This window comes from Artemia franciscana, chromosome 9 (assembly GCF_032884065.1).
Source record: "Artemia franciscana chromosome 9, ASM3288406v1, whole genome shotgun sequence".
In the NCBI taxonomy this organism is placed as follows: domain Eukaryota; kingdom Metazoa; phylum Arthropoda; class Branchiopoda; order Anostraca; family Artemiidae; genus Artemia; species Artemia franciscana.
Window position 1 is genome coordinate 41,328,771 of NC_088871.1, and position 18,160 is coordinate 41,346,930.

The 18,160-nt window shown below is 36.2% G+C and overlaps 1 protein-coding gene across 1 annotated transcript in view; it reads left to right on the forward strand.

Moving 5' to 3' along the window:
* The first annotated feature begins 11,064 nt into the window (after positions 1 to 11,064).
* LOC136031421 (uncharacterized) overlaps positions 11,065 to 18,160 on the forward strand; it is an 85,831-nt gene continuing 78,735 nt past the window's right edge. Inside the window, exon 1 of the mRNA XM_065710989.1 lies at positions 11,065 to 11,321. Within this exon, the coding sequence (XP_065567061.1) occupies positions 11,216 to 11,321 (106 nt within the window). The 5' untranslated portion in view covers positions 11,065 to 11,215. The remainder of the gene's footprint in view (positions 11,322 to 18,160) is intronic.

The following is an 18,160-nucleotide window of genomic DNA, read 5'->3' on the forward strand; positions in this document are numbered from 1 at the left end:
TTTGATGGGCGTTTTCGGACTGAAAAGCCTGTTCCTAGCTAATTTATCTACTATGGGTTGTCTCCCTGTAGTAGCATAATATTTGTAGGCATGAATACATAATGAGTCGGAGGTAATAGGCTTGGGACTGTCTGTGCAGGATTTCGAATCTTGCTGAAAACCATGTTGTGACCAAGATGGGCCCAGGATTGCACAAAGCCTCCAACCGAACTGGAGATCCCAGGGACTTCTTGCTATCCGGCTGTAAGCCGGCTTAAGCGCTTCGGGCGCTTGAGAAGATGTGTTGGTCCCCGTCCTCTACTGATATCCGGGATCATTGCTTTTCCTGATGCCAAAATGATTTCAATGATTTAAAAGAACATGAAAATTAGAGCTTGGAATGTTACGACGTTAAAAATGACTATCGTATCGACATTTTGACTGACAAATTCTGACTGTTTGAACTGGACTTAATAGGAGTTTCAGAAACTCATATTCCAGGGGTAGGAAGCATAAAATTAGGTAACATAGAATTTGTTTACTTAGGCAGGAAGGACGGGGTACATAGGCAGGGAGTAGGGCTCATGATGAATAAGGAAGCTGCTAAGTCTTGTTTAGGCTGGGAAGATATTAATAATAGAATACTAATTGCTCATTTTATGACGAAAAAGTTCAGGGTATCATTTATGGTGTTATATGCCCCTGTTGAACCAACTGATGGAGATAATAGTGACTCAGATGAATTTTACTTACAGTTACAGGAGCAAATAGACAAGGTGCCAGGTAGAAACATGGTGTTTTTACTAGGAGATTTTAACGCCCAGGCTGGTAGAAATAGGGATAGATGGTATCCTAGCCTAGGTAAATTTGATGTAGGAAAAGAAAACAGTAATGGCTACAGACTTTTGCAATTTTGTAGGTATAACAACCTAGTTTTAACCAATACGGTGTTTGGTCACAAAATGGCCCATTAGTTGACATGGTATTCACGTAATGGTAAGACAGCAAACCTTATCGATTATGTTATTGGAAACCGAAGACTAACAGGATCAATACAAGGTACTAGGGTATATAGGAGTGCTGTTATTGATGTTAAAAGTAAAGATCGTCATCTAGTAGTGTCTAAGGTTAATTTAAAGCTGAAATTTCGGAAAGGTAACTACTTCCCGGGAAGTTATGTTGTTGGTAGACTCCAGGATGAAAATTTGAGAGCAACTTTCCGGGAACAGCTGAGTACTAAACTTGAGAGTTTAAAATTTGACAATGTGGAAGATGGATGGAATAATTTTAAAAAAATAATTTGTGAAGTTGCTGATGGTGTTTTAGGGAAGAAGGTTAAGACTGCTGCTAGGAATATTAGTGAAAAAGCTTTATGTTTAATAGAGATTAGAAGGGGGTTTTACAAGAATTATTTGAGTGATGGATCATAAGAAAACAAAAGGAATGTAAAGAAAGCGGAGAAAGCATTATAATATGAACTAAAAAGGTGTGAAGTGGAGGCCATGGATAAAACTGCCGAGGATCTGGAAGATGCAGCTAGACAGCATAATAGTAAAATATTATACTGGTATGTTAATAAATTGAGAGGTAATAGTCAATCCGGACTAGTCCCAGTTAAAGATAGGAATGGGTCAACAGTTAGTGATAAGGAAAGAGTTAAAGAAAGATGGGCAAACATTTTGAGAATGTGCTAAACCGAGATACAGTTGTAGGAAAAGATATCGATGAAAATGAATAATTTTGTGATATCTTCGATGTGAAGGAAGATGTTTTTTGAGGAAGAATTAGAGACAGTACTAAAAGGATTAAGAAATAATAAGGCTCCAGGTGCTGATAGTGTGATAAATGAGTTTCTTAAATACGGTGGCTCTGAGGTTAGAAATAAGCTACTAAAGATTATGAATATGATTTTTGAAAAAGGGGAAGTACCTAATGATTTTAGGAAAACGTTAATTAAACCACTGTATAAGAAAGGTGGCAAGAGTGAGTGTCGTAATTATCGAGGCATTAGTCCAGTCTCTGTAGGCAGCAAATTACTTAGTAATATGATACTTTTTAGACTGAGATGCTGTAGACAACGTTTTAAGAGAAGAACAGTGTGGTTTTAGAAAAGGTAGAGGATGTGCCGACCAAGTTTTCACTCTTAGGCTAATAATTGAAAAGTGCCTTAGCTGTCAAACACCTGTTGGTATTCATTTTTATATAATTATGAGAAAGCGTTCGATTCTGTTGATAGAACAGCTTTAGCAAAGTGATTTGTGCTATGTACGAGAATAATACTGCTGCAGTTAAGGTGAAAAATGAGGTTAGCAACTGGTTTTGTATTAAATCAGGAGTTAAGCAGGGTTGTGTTCTATCCCCCTTTATATGGGTCAGTTTGATGGACTTTGTCTTAAGGAGCACAGGGAAGGCAATTGGAGACCACTGAATCAAATGGGGAGGAAAAACTCTCATGGACATAGATTATGCTGATGATTTAGGCATATTAGATGAAAGTATAAGCAAAATGAATGATTTTTTAGAGGTTTCGCGAGTTCAGGGTTCTAGAATATGTTTGAAAATTAATGTTAAGAAGACTAAGTCACTAAGGCTAGGAATAAGTGAAGACGAAAAGGTGACATTGGATAACGAAAAGATTGATCAGGTGGGCAGTTTCACTTACCTTGGCAGTATTATTAGTAAAGACGGCGGGAGTAGTAAAGATGTCAAAAGTAGAATAGCCAAGGTTCAGGGTATTTTTTCACAATTAAAAAAAGTTTGGAAGAATAGGAAGATAAGTCCGCAAAACAAGATTAGAATATTGGAAGCTACAGTGATGACAGTGGTCAAATATGGCTCTGAAGCATGGGCGCTCCGAAAAGTGGGTCTCTATTAGATGTTTTCCAGAGAAATTGCCTACGGATTGTTCTGGGTACCTGGCTGACCGACCGTATTTCAAACAATAGGCTGTACGAAAAATGCGGTTCAATTCCGCTTTCTAGGGCTATAATGAAAGATAGGTTGAGATGGCTAGGCCACGTTGTGCGGATGAAAGATGACAGATTGCCGGAGATTGTTCTTTTTGGCCATTCGTCTAGGGCCAAACGGAAAGCAGGTCGTCGTCGTTTGTGGTGGGAGGATGTCACAAATGAAGATTTAAAGGAAATAGGAACTTCCTGGGAGGGTGTAAAGGGGGAGGCCTTGAATCGATTGGATTGGAGGAGGAGCGTGCGTAGCTGTGTTGGCCTCATGTGGCTTGGTGCCGTGGTGAGTTAATAGTAGTAGTAGTAGTATTGCCTTTAGAAAAATGTTTGTCTCTAAGTTTCATTAAATAAAAAAAAATTCTAACTGAAAGTAAGGAGAAGCATTAAAACTTAAACCGGACAGAAATTATTACGTATATGAGGGGGAGTTGCCTCCTTCTCAGCAACTCGCTCTTCACGCTATAGTGTTTCGGCAATTTAAAAAGTTTCTTATTGTTGTAATTAAACCACCCTTGTGTTTCAGGAGTCGTTTTTAAAGAATTGGGATACAATTTTAACTTTAGCGTCAAAAGAGAGGTGTTGAGGAGGGGGCAACACCTCTCAAATACGTAATAATTTCTGTTTGTTTTAAGTTTTAATGTTGTTCCTTACGTTCCGTTGAAAAAAGTTGTTTTTTTTTATTCAATTTCAGATCGTTTTTTAAATGACGAAAGGATATCTGGCTCTATCTCCACGGAAAAATTCCCCCTGGTATGCTCTGGACAATTCAATCCTGGCAAAAATTTACCCTGGACAATTAACTTTAACATCTGCACGCGTAAAATTGAATCGGTAAAGAGAAAGCAAGGCATATAAAGAAATTTCTTATAGGAATTCTGGCAAATTCGCCCAGTTTAAAATTTTTCCTGGAAATTTCTCTCCCCCAGAAACTTCCCTCTCCATGGAAAATTCTTCCTATGTAAAATCCACCCAGTAGAAAATTCATCCTCACCTCCCCAGTCAAAAAATGTATGCATACTTCCCGATAACAAACACGATACGTAAATAATGGGCAAATTTCATAACTTACAAACCTTTCCCCGGGGTTTGTAGGGGGTGATTTTATCTTTAAAGACATAGTTCTTTCACCTTTCGACTATGCTGAACGAAATAGCTATCTCAAAATTTTGATCGGACAATTTTGGGAAAAAAGGGGCGTAGGAGGGGGCCTAGTTGCCATTTATTTTTTGGTCACTTAAAAAGGGCACTAGAAATTTTCATTTCCGTTAGAATGAGTCCTCTATCGACGTTCTATGCCCGCTAAGCAAATACGATCATCCTTGGGGAAAAACAACAAACGGCAACAACAAATAACCACGCATCCGTGATCTTTCTACTGAAAAAATAAAAAAAAATCCACATTTTTGCAGATATGAGCTTGAAAACTCTACAGTTGAAATCATTGATACGCTGAATCTGATGGTATGATTTCCTTGCTTTCAGTTTAAAAGCTCCTTTTTTTCATTTAGTTTCTGATTGTTTTCCAAATCATACCCAAAGACATAATTTGAGGCACCGGTCCCTTGAATCTCTGGTTAATTGCTTTTAAAATATATAAATCAATAATTGTACGTTGATTAGTACCGTTCTACGTTTAAATTTGTATTTTCAATTTTGGATAAAATTTGTAGATACTTAAAAAACTTTTTTTATAGCAATTTTTATAAAAAAAAAAGTCCTTGTTAATATTACTATTAAAGAACTTTGGTTGGATGAAAAGGAGCATTAGTGTTTCTATGGATGGAAATTCTGTGAGACTTTTGATCTTCTACATAACTGAAGCCATCACAACCTCTACAAGAGGATTTTTTTTATCGATAAATACATTGCATACATTTGTTTAAATACACTGAAGTACTTCAAATAAATAGAAAAAGAAAAATATTGCCCTTTAAAATTGCTGAAATTTAAGTTCCTAGCAGTATTTGCCACCCCAAAGAAATTTCCTGGCGGGGTTGATGATGGTCTGCCTTGTCATTTCCACCTCTGTGCTTGTAGATTTGGGAATGTAACATTTGAGGTGTATAGAGATATTTCAATATTTATTTGAAGCCTCGTGAAGAGTAAGCAAACTGTCCATTAAAATGTTTTTTTTTTAGGAATCTACCCTACCCCCACGTAAACAATGACTTACCCCTCCCTCATTATAGCTGATACGGAATTACAGATCACCAAACGTAGCCTTATTTCAATACAAATGAAGCGAATCAACTTTGTTGAATCCAATACTGACATCGTGATGCATTACTTCTTTTGCAAATAGGAAGCCTAAAATAAAGTTATTGATACTTTTGTATCAATTATCCTCTCGGGATTTCAAATGGATTGCAAATTCGTCTTCTTTGAGGTAAAGTCGTAGTTCGGATAAAATGGCAGAAAACAATACATTTCCCTTACCCAATCTGTATGGTCACTTAAAAAACAGCTTTAAATTTACGTTTGAATGAGCTCCCGCCCATTTATCTTTGACCTTTGGTTTGATATAACCACCCTTGGTAAAAAAGCAAAAAGAATAAGCATGGATTAACGATGTTTCTTCTGAAAAAAAAAAGCGAAATTCCACATTTTTAAGATTGGAGCTTGAAACCTCTACGGAAGGGTTCTAAGGATACGATGTATCTAATAAAAGGATTTTCAATAAGATCGCTAGCTGTTTGGGGCTGTTTCCCCTTTTTTCAAAAATCAGATTTTAGATTTTGGACGTGTAACAGTAAACCGAAAGAATTTCATACATTTAGAATCAGACAGTTCGTGGTCACGAACTGTAGTAAGGAGCGACCCGGCTCAATAGTAACCGAAACTCTAAAAAACGGAATTTAGAGACCAATAGTTACATCAAAAGAATCACATTTTATACAGATTTTAAATATATAAGTTTCACCAAGTTTAGTCGTAACCATCAAAAGTTACGAGCCTGAGAAAATTTGCCTTATTTTAGAAAATAGGGGAAAACACCACCTAAATGTGATGGAATCTTAACAAAATCATACCATCAAATTTAGCGTATCAGAGAACACTACTGTAGAAGTTTCAAGCTTCTATCTACAAAATTGTGGAATTTTGTATTTTTTGCCAGAAGACAGATCACGGATGCGTGTTTATTTGTTTGTTTTCTTGTTGTTGTTTTTTTCCCAGGGGTGATCGTATCGACCCAGTGGTCCTAGAATGTCGCAAGAGGCGTCATTCTAACGGAAATTTAAGGTTTTAGTGCCCTTTTTAAGTGACCAAAATAATTGGAGGGTACCTAGGCCCCCTCCCACGCTCACTTTCTTCCCAAAGTGACCGGATCAAAATTCTGAGATTGCCATTTTATTCACCATAGTCGAAAAACATTATAACTTATGTCTTTGGGGACGACTTACTCCCCTACAGTCCCCTTGGGAGCGGCTGCAAGTTACAAACTTTGACCAGTGTTTACATATAGTAATGGTTATTGTGAAGTGTACAAACGTTTGCAGGGGGATTTTTTTGGTCGGGGGAGGGGTTGAGGGGAGGGGGTTACGTGGGGGGATCTTTCCATGGAGTAATTTGTCATGGGGAAAGATAATTTCCATGAAGGGGGCGCTGAATTTTCTAGCATTATTTAAAAAAACAATGAAAAAATAAATATGAAAAAGTTTTTTTCAACTGAAAGTGAGGCGCAGCATTAAAGCTTAAACAAACAGAAATTATTGTACATATGATGGATATTAGGACACATGATGGATTCACCTCCTCCTAATACCTCGCTCTTTAGGCTATTTTTTTTTTTAGTATTTTCAACTATTTATTCTACGGCCTTTGTGATTCAGGGGTCATTCTTAAGGAATTTGGACAAAATTTAAGCTTTAATGTAAAGAGCGAGGTATTGACGAGGGGGCGAACCCTCTCATATACGTAATAAAAAATATACGAACATACAAGTTCGTTGCGTAAGTTAATTCGTAAGTTATGTATATTTAAAAAAAAATAAAAACGTTCGTAAAAAATTAAAAGTTCTAGTTGCCTTTTTAAGGAACGAAAAAATTGTAGGGGAACTAGGCCTCCTCCTCCGCTCCTTTTTTCTCAAAATCGTCCGGTCAAAACTATGAGAAAGCCATTTAGCCAAAAAAATATGCAAATTTCGTTTTAATTATTCATTTGCGGAGAGCCAAAATCAAAACATGCATTAATTAAAAAACATTCAGAAATTAAATAAAAAAAACAAGTTTTTTTTAAACCGAAAGTAAGGAGTGACATTAAAACTTAAAACGACTCCGTATATGAAAGGGGCTGTTCCCTCCTCAACACCCCGCTCTTTACGCTAAAGTTTTTTACTGTTTTAAAAAGTGGAGTTGAGAGAAAGAGTCAAACTCTAGCGTAAAGAGCGGGGCGTTGAGGAGGGAACAGCCTCTTTCATATACGGAGTAATTTCTGATCGTTTTAAGTTCTAATGTCGCTCCTTACTTGCAGTTAAAAAAGCTTTTTTTATTTAATCTTACAAAGACACTATATCAGACAATAATGCTTAAAATTTGTAATATTAATAATTGAAGAAAAGCAATGGCAAGTTAATCAGCATGGAAAGCCAATACTGCCGGTGTAGCAATTGACATGAGAATTCCATTTTTAGCTTTTGGTGATTATTGGCCCAAGTCCCTTTTTGCTTCCAGTTTGTTTTTTTTTTATCACAAACTATTTGATGAGATTCTCTGGTAACAATTTTTTTTCAACCTGTTCATTTTTATGGCACTTGGTATTAACCAAGTGACATATAGCAATCGCCAATTCTGTCGGTCTGTCTGTCGGTCCCGGTTTTGCTACTTTAGGCACTTCTAGGTAAGCTAGGACGATGAAATTTGGCAGGCGTATCAGGGACCGGACCAGATTAACTTAGAAATAATTGTTTTCCCGATTTAATCATCTGGGGGGGGTAGTGGGGGGCCGGTTAATTCAGAAAAAATAGAAAAAATGAAGTATTTTTAACTTACGAACGGTTGATCAGATCTTAATGAAATTTGATGTTTGGAAGGATACCGTTTCTCAGAGCTGTTATTTTAAATTCTGATCGGATCTGGTGACATTGGGGGGGAGTTGGGAGAGAAAACCTAAAATCTTGGAAAACACTTAGAGTGGAGGGATCGTGATGAAACTTGGCGGGAAAAATAAGCACAAGTCCTAGATACATGATTGACATAACCGGAACCGATCCGGTTAATTTTTAATCTGAAAAATTAGAAAAAATGAAGTATTTTCTTCTTACGAACAGATGATCGGATCTCAGTGAAATTTGATATTTAGAAGGATATTGTGTCTCAAAGCTCTTATTTTAAATCCCAACCCGATCTGGTGACATTGGGGGGAGTTTGGGGGGACCTAAAATCATGGAAAACGCTTAGATTGGAGGGATTGGGATGAAACTTGGTGGGAAAAATAAGCAGAAGTCTTAAATACGTGATTGACATAACCGGAACCGATCCGGTTAATTTTTAATATGAAAAATTAGAAAAATGAAGTATTTTCTTCTTACGAACAGATGATCGGATCTCAGTGAAATTTGATATTTAGAACGATATTGTGTCTCAAAGCTCTTATTTTAAATCCCAACCCGATCTGGTGACATTGGGGGGAGTTTGGGCGGGACCTAAAATCATGGAAAACGCTTAGATTGGAGGGATTGGGATGAAACTTGGTGGGAAAAATAAGCAGAAGTCTTAAATACGTGATTGACATAATTGGAACGGATCCGCTCTATTGGGGGGGGGGGGTTAATTCTGAAAAATTAGAAAAAATGACGTATTTTTAACTTACGAAGGAGTGATCGGATCTTCATGAAAATTCACATTTAGAAGGACCTCGTAACTCAGATCTCTTATTTTAATTTTCAACCGGATCCAGCGTCATTTGGGGGGCAGTTGGGGGGGGGGGGGACCAGAAATCTTAGAAAATACTTAAAGCGGAGAGATCAGGATGAAATTGGATGGGAAGAATAAAAAACCTGTCTAAGATACGTGACTGACATTACCGGACCGGATCTACTCTCTTTGGTGGAGTTGGGGGGGGGGGTAATTCGGAAAAATGAAGTATTTGTAACTTACGAACGGGTGACCAGATCTTAATGAAATTTGATATTTAGAAGGATCTTGTGCTTTAAAGCTCTAATTTTAAATTCCGACCAGATCCTGTGATATTGGGGGGAGTTGGAGGGGGAAGCAGGAATTCTTGGAAAATGTGAAAATTGGGGCATTTTTATCTTACGAATAGGTGATCAGATCCTAATGAAACTTGATATATATATATATATATATATATATATATATATATATATATATATATATATATATATATATATATTATATATATATATATATATATATATATATATATATAGAAAGACCTTATGTCTCAGATGCTCCATTTTCGACTCGAATTGGATCCGGGGACATAGGGGGTTGGATGAGGGAAACATAAATCTTGGAAAACGCTTTGAGTGGAGAGATCGGGATGAAACTTGATGGGAAGAACGAGCACAAGTTCTAGATACTTGATTGACATAATTGGAACGGATCCGTTCTTGGAGGAGCTGGGGGGGGGGTGTTAATTTGGAAAAATTAGAAAATTGAGTTATTTTTAACTTAAGAACGGGTGACCGGATCCTAGTGAAATTTGATATTTAGAAGGAATTCATGTCTCAGAGCTCTTATTTCAAATCCCGACCAGATCTGTTGACATTTGGGGGAGTTGGAGGGGGAAATCGGAGATCTTGGAAAACGCTTAGAGTGGAGGAATCGGGATGAAGCTTGGTGGATAGAATAAGCAAATTTCCTTGATACGTGATTGACGTAACCGTACTGGATTTGCTCTCTTTGGGGGATTTGGGGGGAGGGGTTCAGTGATTTGGCGAGTTTGGTGCTTCTGGACGTGCTAGGGCGATGAAAATTGGTAGGCTTTTCAGGGAGCTGCACAAATTGACTTGATAAAGTCGTTTTCCCAGATTTGACCATCCGGGGGGAGACAAAGGGAGAGGCAAAATTAGAAAAAATGAGGTATTTATAACTTACGAGTGGGTGATCGGATCTTAATGAATTTTGATATTTAGAAGGACATCATGACTCAGAGCTCTTATTCTAAAATCCTGACCGGCATTAAGCCTCTGATTTTCCTTTTAAATCAATCTATTGATTCTTAGAATTTTGTTAGAGCTCATACCGTATGAGCTCTTGGCTCTTCTTGCCTCGTCACAAGTGCCATATGAGCTCTTAACTCTTGTATTTAATTGGATAGTTAAGTTTAATTTTTTTTTCGCTATTCTTTTTTAATCTCTGAATATATAAGGGATTTAAGTTCCAGGATGATAATTGTCCTGTTATGAAAGCGTTACGTTTTACATGGGCAGTATAAAATTAAAACCTGGTATCTATTCAGGCAGGATGAGTATATCTACTCCTTCTGTAAATATATTTTAAGGCGTAGGAAATTCCATAAAGACAAGTCTACATATGTTAGAATCTTGGAAAGTAATAAATCTTTCTGTAATTTTGGTTTTGATTTGATTTTCTCTTAGGATTAAATGCATATTAATTAAATGTATTATCGATTAAATAAATTGATCCCTATGCCAGGAATCCTTGTCGTTTAAAATTTACTGTATTTTATTTCATGTTGCATGCAATTTAATTGTTCTTTTTATTTGAGCTTTTTCCTAAGAGTATGTAAAAATAAACTTATTCCTAAGAAAAATATCCTGAAATATATTCAGTCACCCAACCACCACAGGTATTTTGGTGTCTGGCCCCCCTCGAAAATTTTCTGCTGGCACCCTTGGGTAGTTTCACTATTAGCCACGAATTATTAGTCGTGGAAAGGCTTATTTTGCGTCACATTTTGGGTCTGTTCAGGTTTTCCCCTATTATAAGCTCTGGAATCACTCTACTAGTGATATTCCATTTTTTGGCTTTATTTTTGAAAATGTGTATTTTGCTATTTTAACAGAAGCGGTAAATATGTAAATACTTCCGATTTACCCTCTAACGCAAAACATACCTTGAGTTTGAGTTGAGAGACCAACCAATAGAATCATTTAAATATCTTAGATTGGTATTGTTGACGGTCACGGGTAGAGCCTGGGTAGCGTATTCAACCTAAACCAGTTTGTAAAGAGAGTGAAAACAATACACGGTACTTTGAGGATGATATAGAATTGGAAGTGCATACGATTTTTGGGGGACAGTTTTTGAAAATATATGTGACTAGAAAAGGGTGGCAAAGGGATTACTATGAATGGAATAACTTGGAAAGTGAAGTTAAAGACAGTGCAGTGTCTCATATTTGGACTGCTTTTCTCTATTGGCAAGGCACAATTTCAGAGACAGCGAGAACGAGGTACGAATTTTACGACAAATGGAGTCAAAGTGGATGTATCTTGGGGCCAGCTTCCTCACGAAATTTATGTCCAAATAGAAAATCGCTTTGAAATAATCGGTATACTTGTGTCTTATAGCCACTGAAGTTCTTTCGAGAAGTTAAGTTTGGCTAATACTAATGAAATAAAACAAAATATGATGAAAATATAATACTTTATCAACAAAATTATAAGAACTACAACAAAGAATTATGGAAAGGGGCCGCCCAGACTGCATTATATTAAATATATAACCTAAACTAACTTAACCAAAATACCAGCTAAATATTTAATTAAAATATAGCTTCAATGTATTTTCCCACCGAGCCGAAGATAATATTGTCTGGTATAAAGACCATGAAAACCGGTTATTGGCTCATGTGCGCAATACAAGATCTTGAGTGTGGTGACTATAAGACACAAGTACCCTCTTCTCAAATAATTTTAGGTCGTATCCTTCTTAAAAATAGAAATTATGCTTAGGTTATATGAAGTAGAGCTAAAGAATTCAAAAGAAATATAAACGAATAACGTAGCCCATGGACCTTAGGTGGGGTCTCTCTTTTGCTGGTCCTTCCCGCCCTGAAAACTAAAAATGAATAAATAAAAAACAGACGAAAACTATAAGTGACTATAAGTGAGTCTCTCATGACCTCAGAAATTTATTGTGTTATGTGACAGAAACTATGGAAGGGAAACAAATTGAGACCCAGGAAGGTGTTTCCTGGTTCCACATCTACTCCTTGTCTACTTCTAAAGCTTACAAAATTAGCCTATGTACAGAAATGTCTAAACAAAAAGAAAGATGAAATAATTAAGTTTGGAGTAAAGTTGTTTAGGCTAACCGCCTGGATTATAGGTGGAATAGTGTTTACTGAAACTGTTGAAATATTTCTGCAATTCAACACTTTCCTAAAATTACCCTGCAATAATCTTGGGGAATACCTATTTTTTATATTTTAAAGTATGACTAGAATAATTGGCTTGGGGGGATATCTTTTGGGAGGGAGCTCACGCTCAGTACCTATGCACGTCCATGTAATGCTTGGCCTTGGTTGTGTTGTTTAAATATTTGGTTCACCAGATTTTTTACTAGGCTAGTTTGGATAGTTGTCGGGTGTATGGCTGATCCCCCCCCCCTCGCCAGAAAAAATAAGTAGCTTTGTCCTTTTTAAATTGACTTGGTTCTGACTTGGAGTTTGAATCCATGTTATTTACATTACATTTAAAAAAGTAAAAAAAAACTCCCCTTAAAGGTAGCCTACTTCAGATGGGAAAACCTTCTGATGTACGCCTAGTGGACGCTTTTTGATCACTAGGGGTGAACTGGTATCATGTGTTGCTCGTACTTCTTTGTCCCAGCCTAAATCTCTGCACTTCCTCGTGGGGCCCTCTTTCCACAGTTTCCAATAATTTCATATTTCCACATTATTTTCTTTAACCTTTATCATACCCTGGGTACTTGTCTATTTATATAAAATACACTAAAGAAATTTAGTTTGGTTAATCCTAATAAAAAAAAATATGATGAAAATAGAATACTTATTTAGCAAAATTGTGAAAACTACAACTTAGAAATATGCTCCCAGAACGGGATGTTACACTTCCAAAAATGTTGCTTCTCGTAAGAGTACAAAGTCATGATGTGTCCATTGACGCAGTGTTTTGTTTTGGGCAACAATCCCTTATCCTGGAAAAATATAATTGCCTGTTCTCCAGTCCTTGGTAAATCCCAAATCTTAATTTGATCATCCATGGTGAGACACTTCTCGAGTGTATTTTATAGAATAGACAGGTGTCTTACCCTTCTATGATAACTCCACCCCCCGAAACACCTAAAAAAGAATTAAAAGAAATAATGATTTAAAAATAAAGGTACTTGTATTATATGCGCCCTACCGCTCAAATTGTTCATTCATTGGCGCATTATAGATCCAGTTTTTTTCGTCAGTTTCTTTCAGCTTAGCCTGATACAAGACAAAGAGAAGTGACAGAGTAGATGGAACGTATATAATTTGAGCTATATGTTTGCACAGTAGGCGGGGGAGGGGACTCTCCCCTTGGCTGCTCAATTTTACATGCGGGGAAATTTTATTCGGACATTTTTCGGTGGGCGAGGGACAGCCTACAACTAGTTGTTGAGCTCTGAACTAAACTTTCAAGAATGGATATACAGTCTAAGTAAAGACTCAGAAAGGTGTTAACTCTACTAATTTGCAAATTGTTGGTTTTTAAAAATAAAGAAGAGTCAAATCTGTTTTCCCAGCCGAGTTTTATAAAAGGCTTAGCTTCGTTTTCATCGTGTGGTTTATTCTGCCGCAACGGTACGTGGGAAGTGAAGATGAGGTCACTTGTCGTGTCTTCAATTTTTTTTCGGTTTCTCAAGGACTTTGAGTCTTTACAAATTGACCCCCCAAATTTGACTTCTCTCCCCCTTCCTATTTGCAATTATGATACATAGACTCTAAGTATATTCCTATTTGGTAATATGGTAAGAAACATGTCCGTAATCTTGTGGGTGTAGTGATGGGCTTGACCCAGGGCCCAACAGTCAATTTGCCAGATACGAACTAATCCATTGTTTTTTTGATCTTATAATACCCGTTGTTTTCATTTTCATTTTTTTTTTTTTCGTAGAGCAAATAAATTTCTTCAGCGCTGAGAATGTTCTCCTGTCCGGAATGTAAATCTTCATATACTGTTTATAATTGCCTTTATTATAATAGGCCTAACTATTTTTGATCAAATTGCTCTTTTCTTGAGGTTTACAGATTTTCGACTAGAAGCCGTTTTTAATTATAACTTTTTTTTTGTATGGTTACTGAACTTAGTTTTAGGATAATTGTACAGGATTTCGTATGTGGTGATTTTACCAATAGGGCGCTAAAATCTTTGACAAAATTTGATGCAGTTAACTTCTGCATGGAGTTAAGCATTGTGGAATTATTTCTTCCACTTTTTGACTCAAGTACTATAAAGACATTATGACATCGAGGAAAATTTAGAAAATTGAGAAGGTTACATTTGACGTTACTTTAATAAAGATGTTAATTAAAAACTTATAATTTATCAGAAAGTAGGCTAAAATAAAAGGAATAATGGGCCCGGAGGTTGATCATGAACTGGTCAAAGAATGTTTACAAGAACTGTATATAAACAGAATAAAAATATAGAAATATCTAAATCAATATCTTATTTAAAGGTTTTACCCCATAGTAAATAAAGACCTAAATGAATATGGGGCTCGGAAGAGCTATTTCCAGAGTTTTTTTGGGGAGGGGGCTCACAAAAGGATTTTTTCGGGGGGGGGGGACAAAAAACTAAAAAACACATAAAAAATTCTTTATATTCATTTTTGTTACATTTCTTACGAGTCGGACATACATTAATGGGTTAGGGGGTTCAAACCCCCCTAACCTCCTCTCCCTTCCCTAGATACGGTCTTGGTGCTCAGCACCCGAGAGCTATGTCCCCTTCCCCACACACATACCATCACTGCCGAAATATGAATGAAAAAACAAAATAACAATAATACAAACCCCTTAAGAGCATGCGCCCGAAGATGCCCCCCCTTGCCCTTAACTACGCCAATGCGTCTAGTTAGTGGACAACGAAGTGCACAAAAAAAATTCAATATGTTTTCTATATAAAAAATAAGTCATGAAAGTTCTGAGCCAGACTGATTTTCACGGTGAGGGGTGTGAGTAGGGTCAACACTGATTTACTGACCCAGCATTGCGGGTTTTATATCCAATTGGTTGGCGTGATTAGGCCCCCTCCGAAAATACAACTTGAATTTGAAACGTCAGCCTCAAACGGAAGAGTTGACATAGAGCTAATTCCAGATTGCAAAAGTCAGTGTCTAGTCATTTCTAATAAATCCAATTCTTCTAAGTATCTTAATCACATTGCATACCGAGTTTCTCTTCAAAACCGAGTTGGCTAGACATCCACCATAAAACCTTTGAAAAAATGACTGACAGTTTTTAAAACAGTCTCCAAGTGATAAAACCTTTCATAATTGATAAAACTGCGTACTACGTGTCTACATGCTTAAACTAATATATAATGTTAGGAAGTACCAATAAACGTACCCGGAAATGATTAACATTATCCTAGTGATGTAAGTGGGAAAACTAAAAAATGGATGATATCATTATAAGCAATCAAATACTACCCTTGCCTTGTCAAACATCTGCCAACAACAAAAATGCTCTATAAAACTAGCTAGATCATTGACTTCACTTAAAAATAGTAATATGGTCAAGGGCTTGTTATATTGATCTTTGTCAATGATTTTTTTTCACATCCTTCTTTTTTTATTTAATCAATCAATTTTTAAGAATGATTATGATGTAAATTCATGGTGCTGAACGAAGGGAATTTTAACAGAGTGGAGACTGGTCTTATTTAAAAAAAAAAAAAATACTTCAACGCTATCTAGCATTTGGTGTTTATTTGTATTCTCTCAAAATTCGCAACTTTCTTTTATAATTGATATCAGAGACTTATCACTCTACTGTTTTTGCTAATTTCACTGATTACTCTAATTTTGCCTTATTTTTGGTCGAAAAATTGATTGCCAAGCTTTAAATGGCTCGTGTCCTTTTTACGACATTAGCGCCTATTTCCACTCTTATAAGTTTAGTAGGTTACTCTTTGATGCTAAACCGAAAGTAGAAGAGTTGAAGTTTAACTATCATACTTTGAGTTATTCATTAAAATAGCTGCTCTAAAAGCACCAAGGACATATCCCCTCCCTCCCCCGATACATGTTAGACCTATTCAAACCTGAAAACTACGATTTAGTAAGTTTTTTGTTATTGTGTTATAAGAATTTTTTAGGGCAATACCACATTTTTTCAACGTTGCGACAATGAACTGTTAAAATAAGTAAGTGATTTCTATTTTCTAAATTTGAAAAAAAAAAATTGTGCGTAAAAAATTAAAACAATAGCAATCTCTTGATTCAAAAAGACAGCTACTCCTTAAAAGGAAAGCTATATTTTCTTAAGCTGTCTGTTTCCATATATTCTTAGCTTATTTTTTCCCAAATTTTTACCCGCATTTACTTTTCTTTAATCTGTCACTCCCTGCTGTCAAAAACTGCATAACTTTTCAATCAAATATTGAATTACCGAGTCATCCTATTTTTTTAAGACTTAATGGTTATTAGGGACTTACGGAGGAGGGGCCCTCGAGGCCTGGTCCCTTTGAAATATCATTTTTTTATTTTATTTTCGGGCAATTCCTCGTCAAATTTTTAATAAAATTAGATTTTTTGTTGTTGTTGTTATCCCTCCCCCTGAAAGATATTCATCTGTACGTGCCTGATGGTTGTATTAGTTTCTTCTTTAATAATTCAAAGAAACACATTTTATTCCTCATTGTCATTGGTACTTTAAACTCATAAGTTATGCAGATCCCTTTTAGAGTTGCAACGATAGCTGCAACCTTGTAAAGAGTGAACCACGGTCCCTAGTAACCAAAATTGTAAAAACACGTTTTTAAAAAACTTCCAAAGACGGCCGTTTGAAGCTGATTCAGGGATGGTAACTATTATGTCGATTAATCTTCATAGTAAAATGTTATTTTGAAAACAAATTTATGGAAATTTCGAAAAATAGCCTAGAACCCTTCGAAAATGCAACAGATCTAGATGAAAAGTACACTATTGTAAATGATATTGTCAAAAGTCAGGCATGGAAAATTAAAGTCCCCTCTCAAACCTACCATGAAAAACAAAAAAGGTAATTTTTGCAAGTATCCCTTGCATTGTCTTGTTAGTTATTTGCTTTTTTCGTCAACAGGGGAGTACTAGAACATCATAGAGAGCTGTTTGGGGACTCATTTGAAAGCCAATTTTTATATATACACACTTTTCGTGAATTGTGCGATTATGCCATTATGAAGTACCATGTGGCACCCCAAAATAGCAGTTTGGGTGCCGTTTCTAAGTGGAAGAGCTGGGAAACATAAAAAGGGTACTATCTTAAATTCTAAGATCGAAAACCCTAAATCTGAGGTTTACAGTTCTCCATACTGTAAACTTCCCTTCTCGTCCCCCATAATAAATTTTATAAATTGTTTGCTGACTAACAAAACTAGCCCAGTTTTAGCGGGTAGGCTAAGATAGTCCTAGGCTATAGGCACGAAACTTTGGGGGGTGGGGTGCAAAATTAACTTTGCAGTGTCAGAAGGGAGCGGGTAATCTTCTTCACTAAAACTACCGAAGAAGAGCATTTTTTTTAATTTAAATGCTCCAAAAAGATGTTTTTTAAAATATAGAGGGAGGGACGAACAAGCTCCTCATCCCCCCTTCACCTATTGACTCGAACTGGCACTAGTAGGCAAACTTTTCCAAATAAACTGACTCTTGATTCTTTTCCATATTTTTAGACTTCGAGAAAAACTAGCGCTTTACCAAAAAAAAAAAAAAAAAGCTTGCTTGAATTTCCAAGAGAATTCAAACTGTATATAAGAAGTATCCATTTCATGGTTGGTAAATTACTATTGAGAGCTTTATGAATTAGTCCTTTATTTTCTGAGGGCTACTTAAGGGTCTCTCTGCTCCTAATCCTTAATTGTTGCGTCAGTTTTGTGTTTTCAGTTAAGCGCTAGTTTTTCAGTCTATTATAAACGTGAGAAAATATCAAGAGCCAGTTTATTTGAAACAGTGTTTCAAAATATGTTGCATAGCCTGCGAAGCAGTATTTTTTGTTCGTTTTAAGTTTCAAATTCGCTCTTTACTTTCCTCAGAAGAACTTTTTTTTTTAACTAATTCTTTGTCAGATAACATCCACAGAGCGAGTTTACAGTA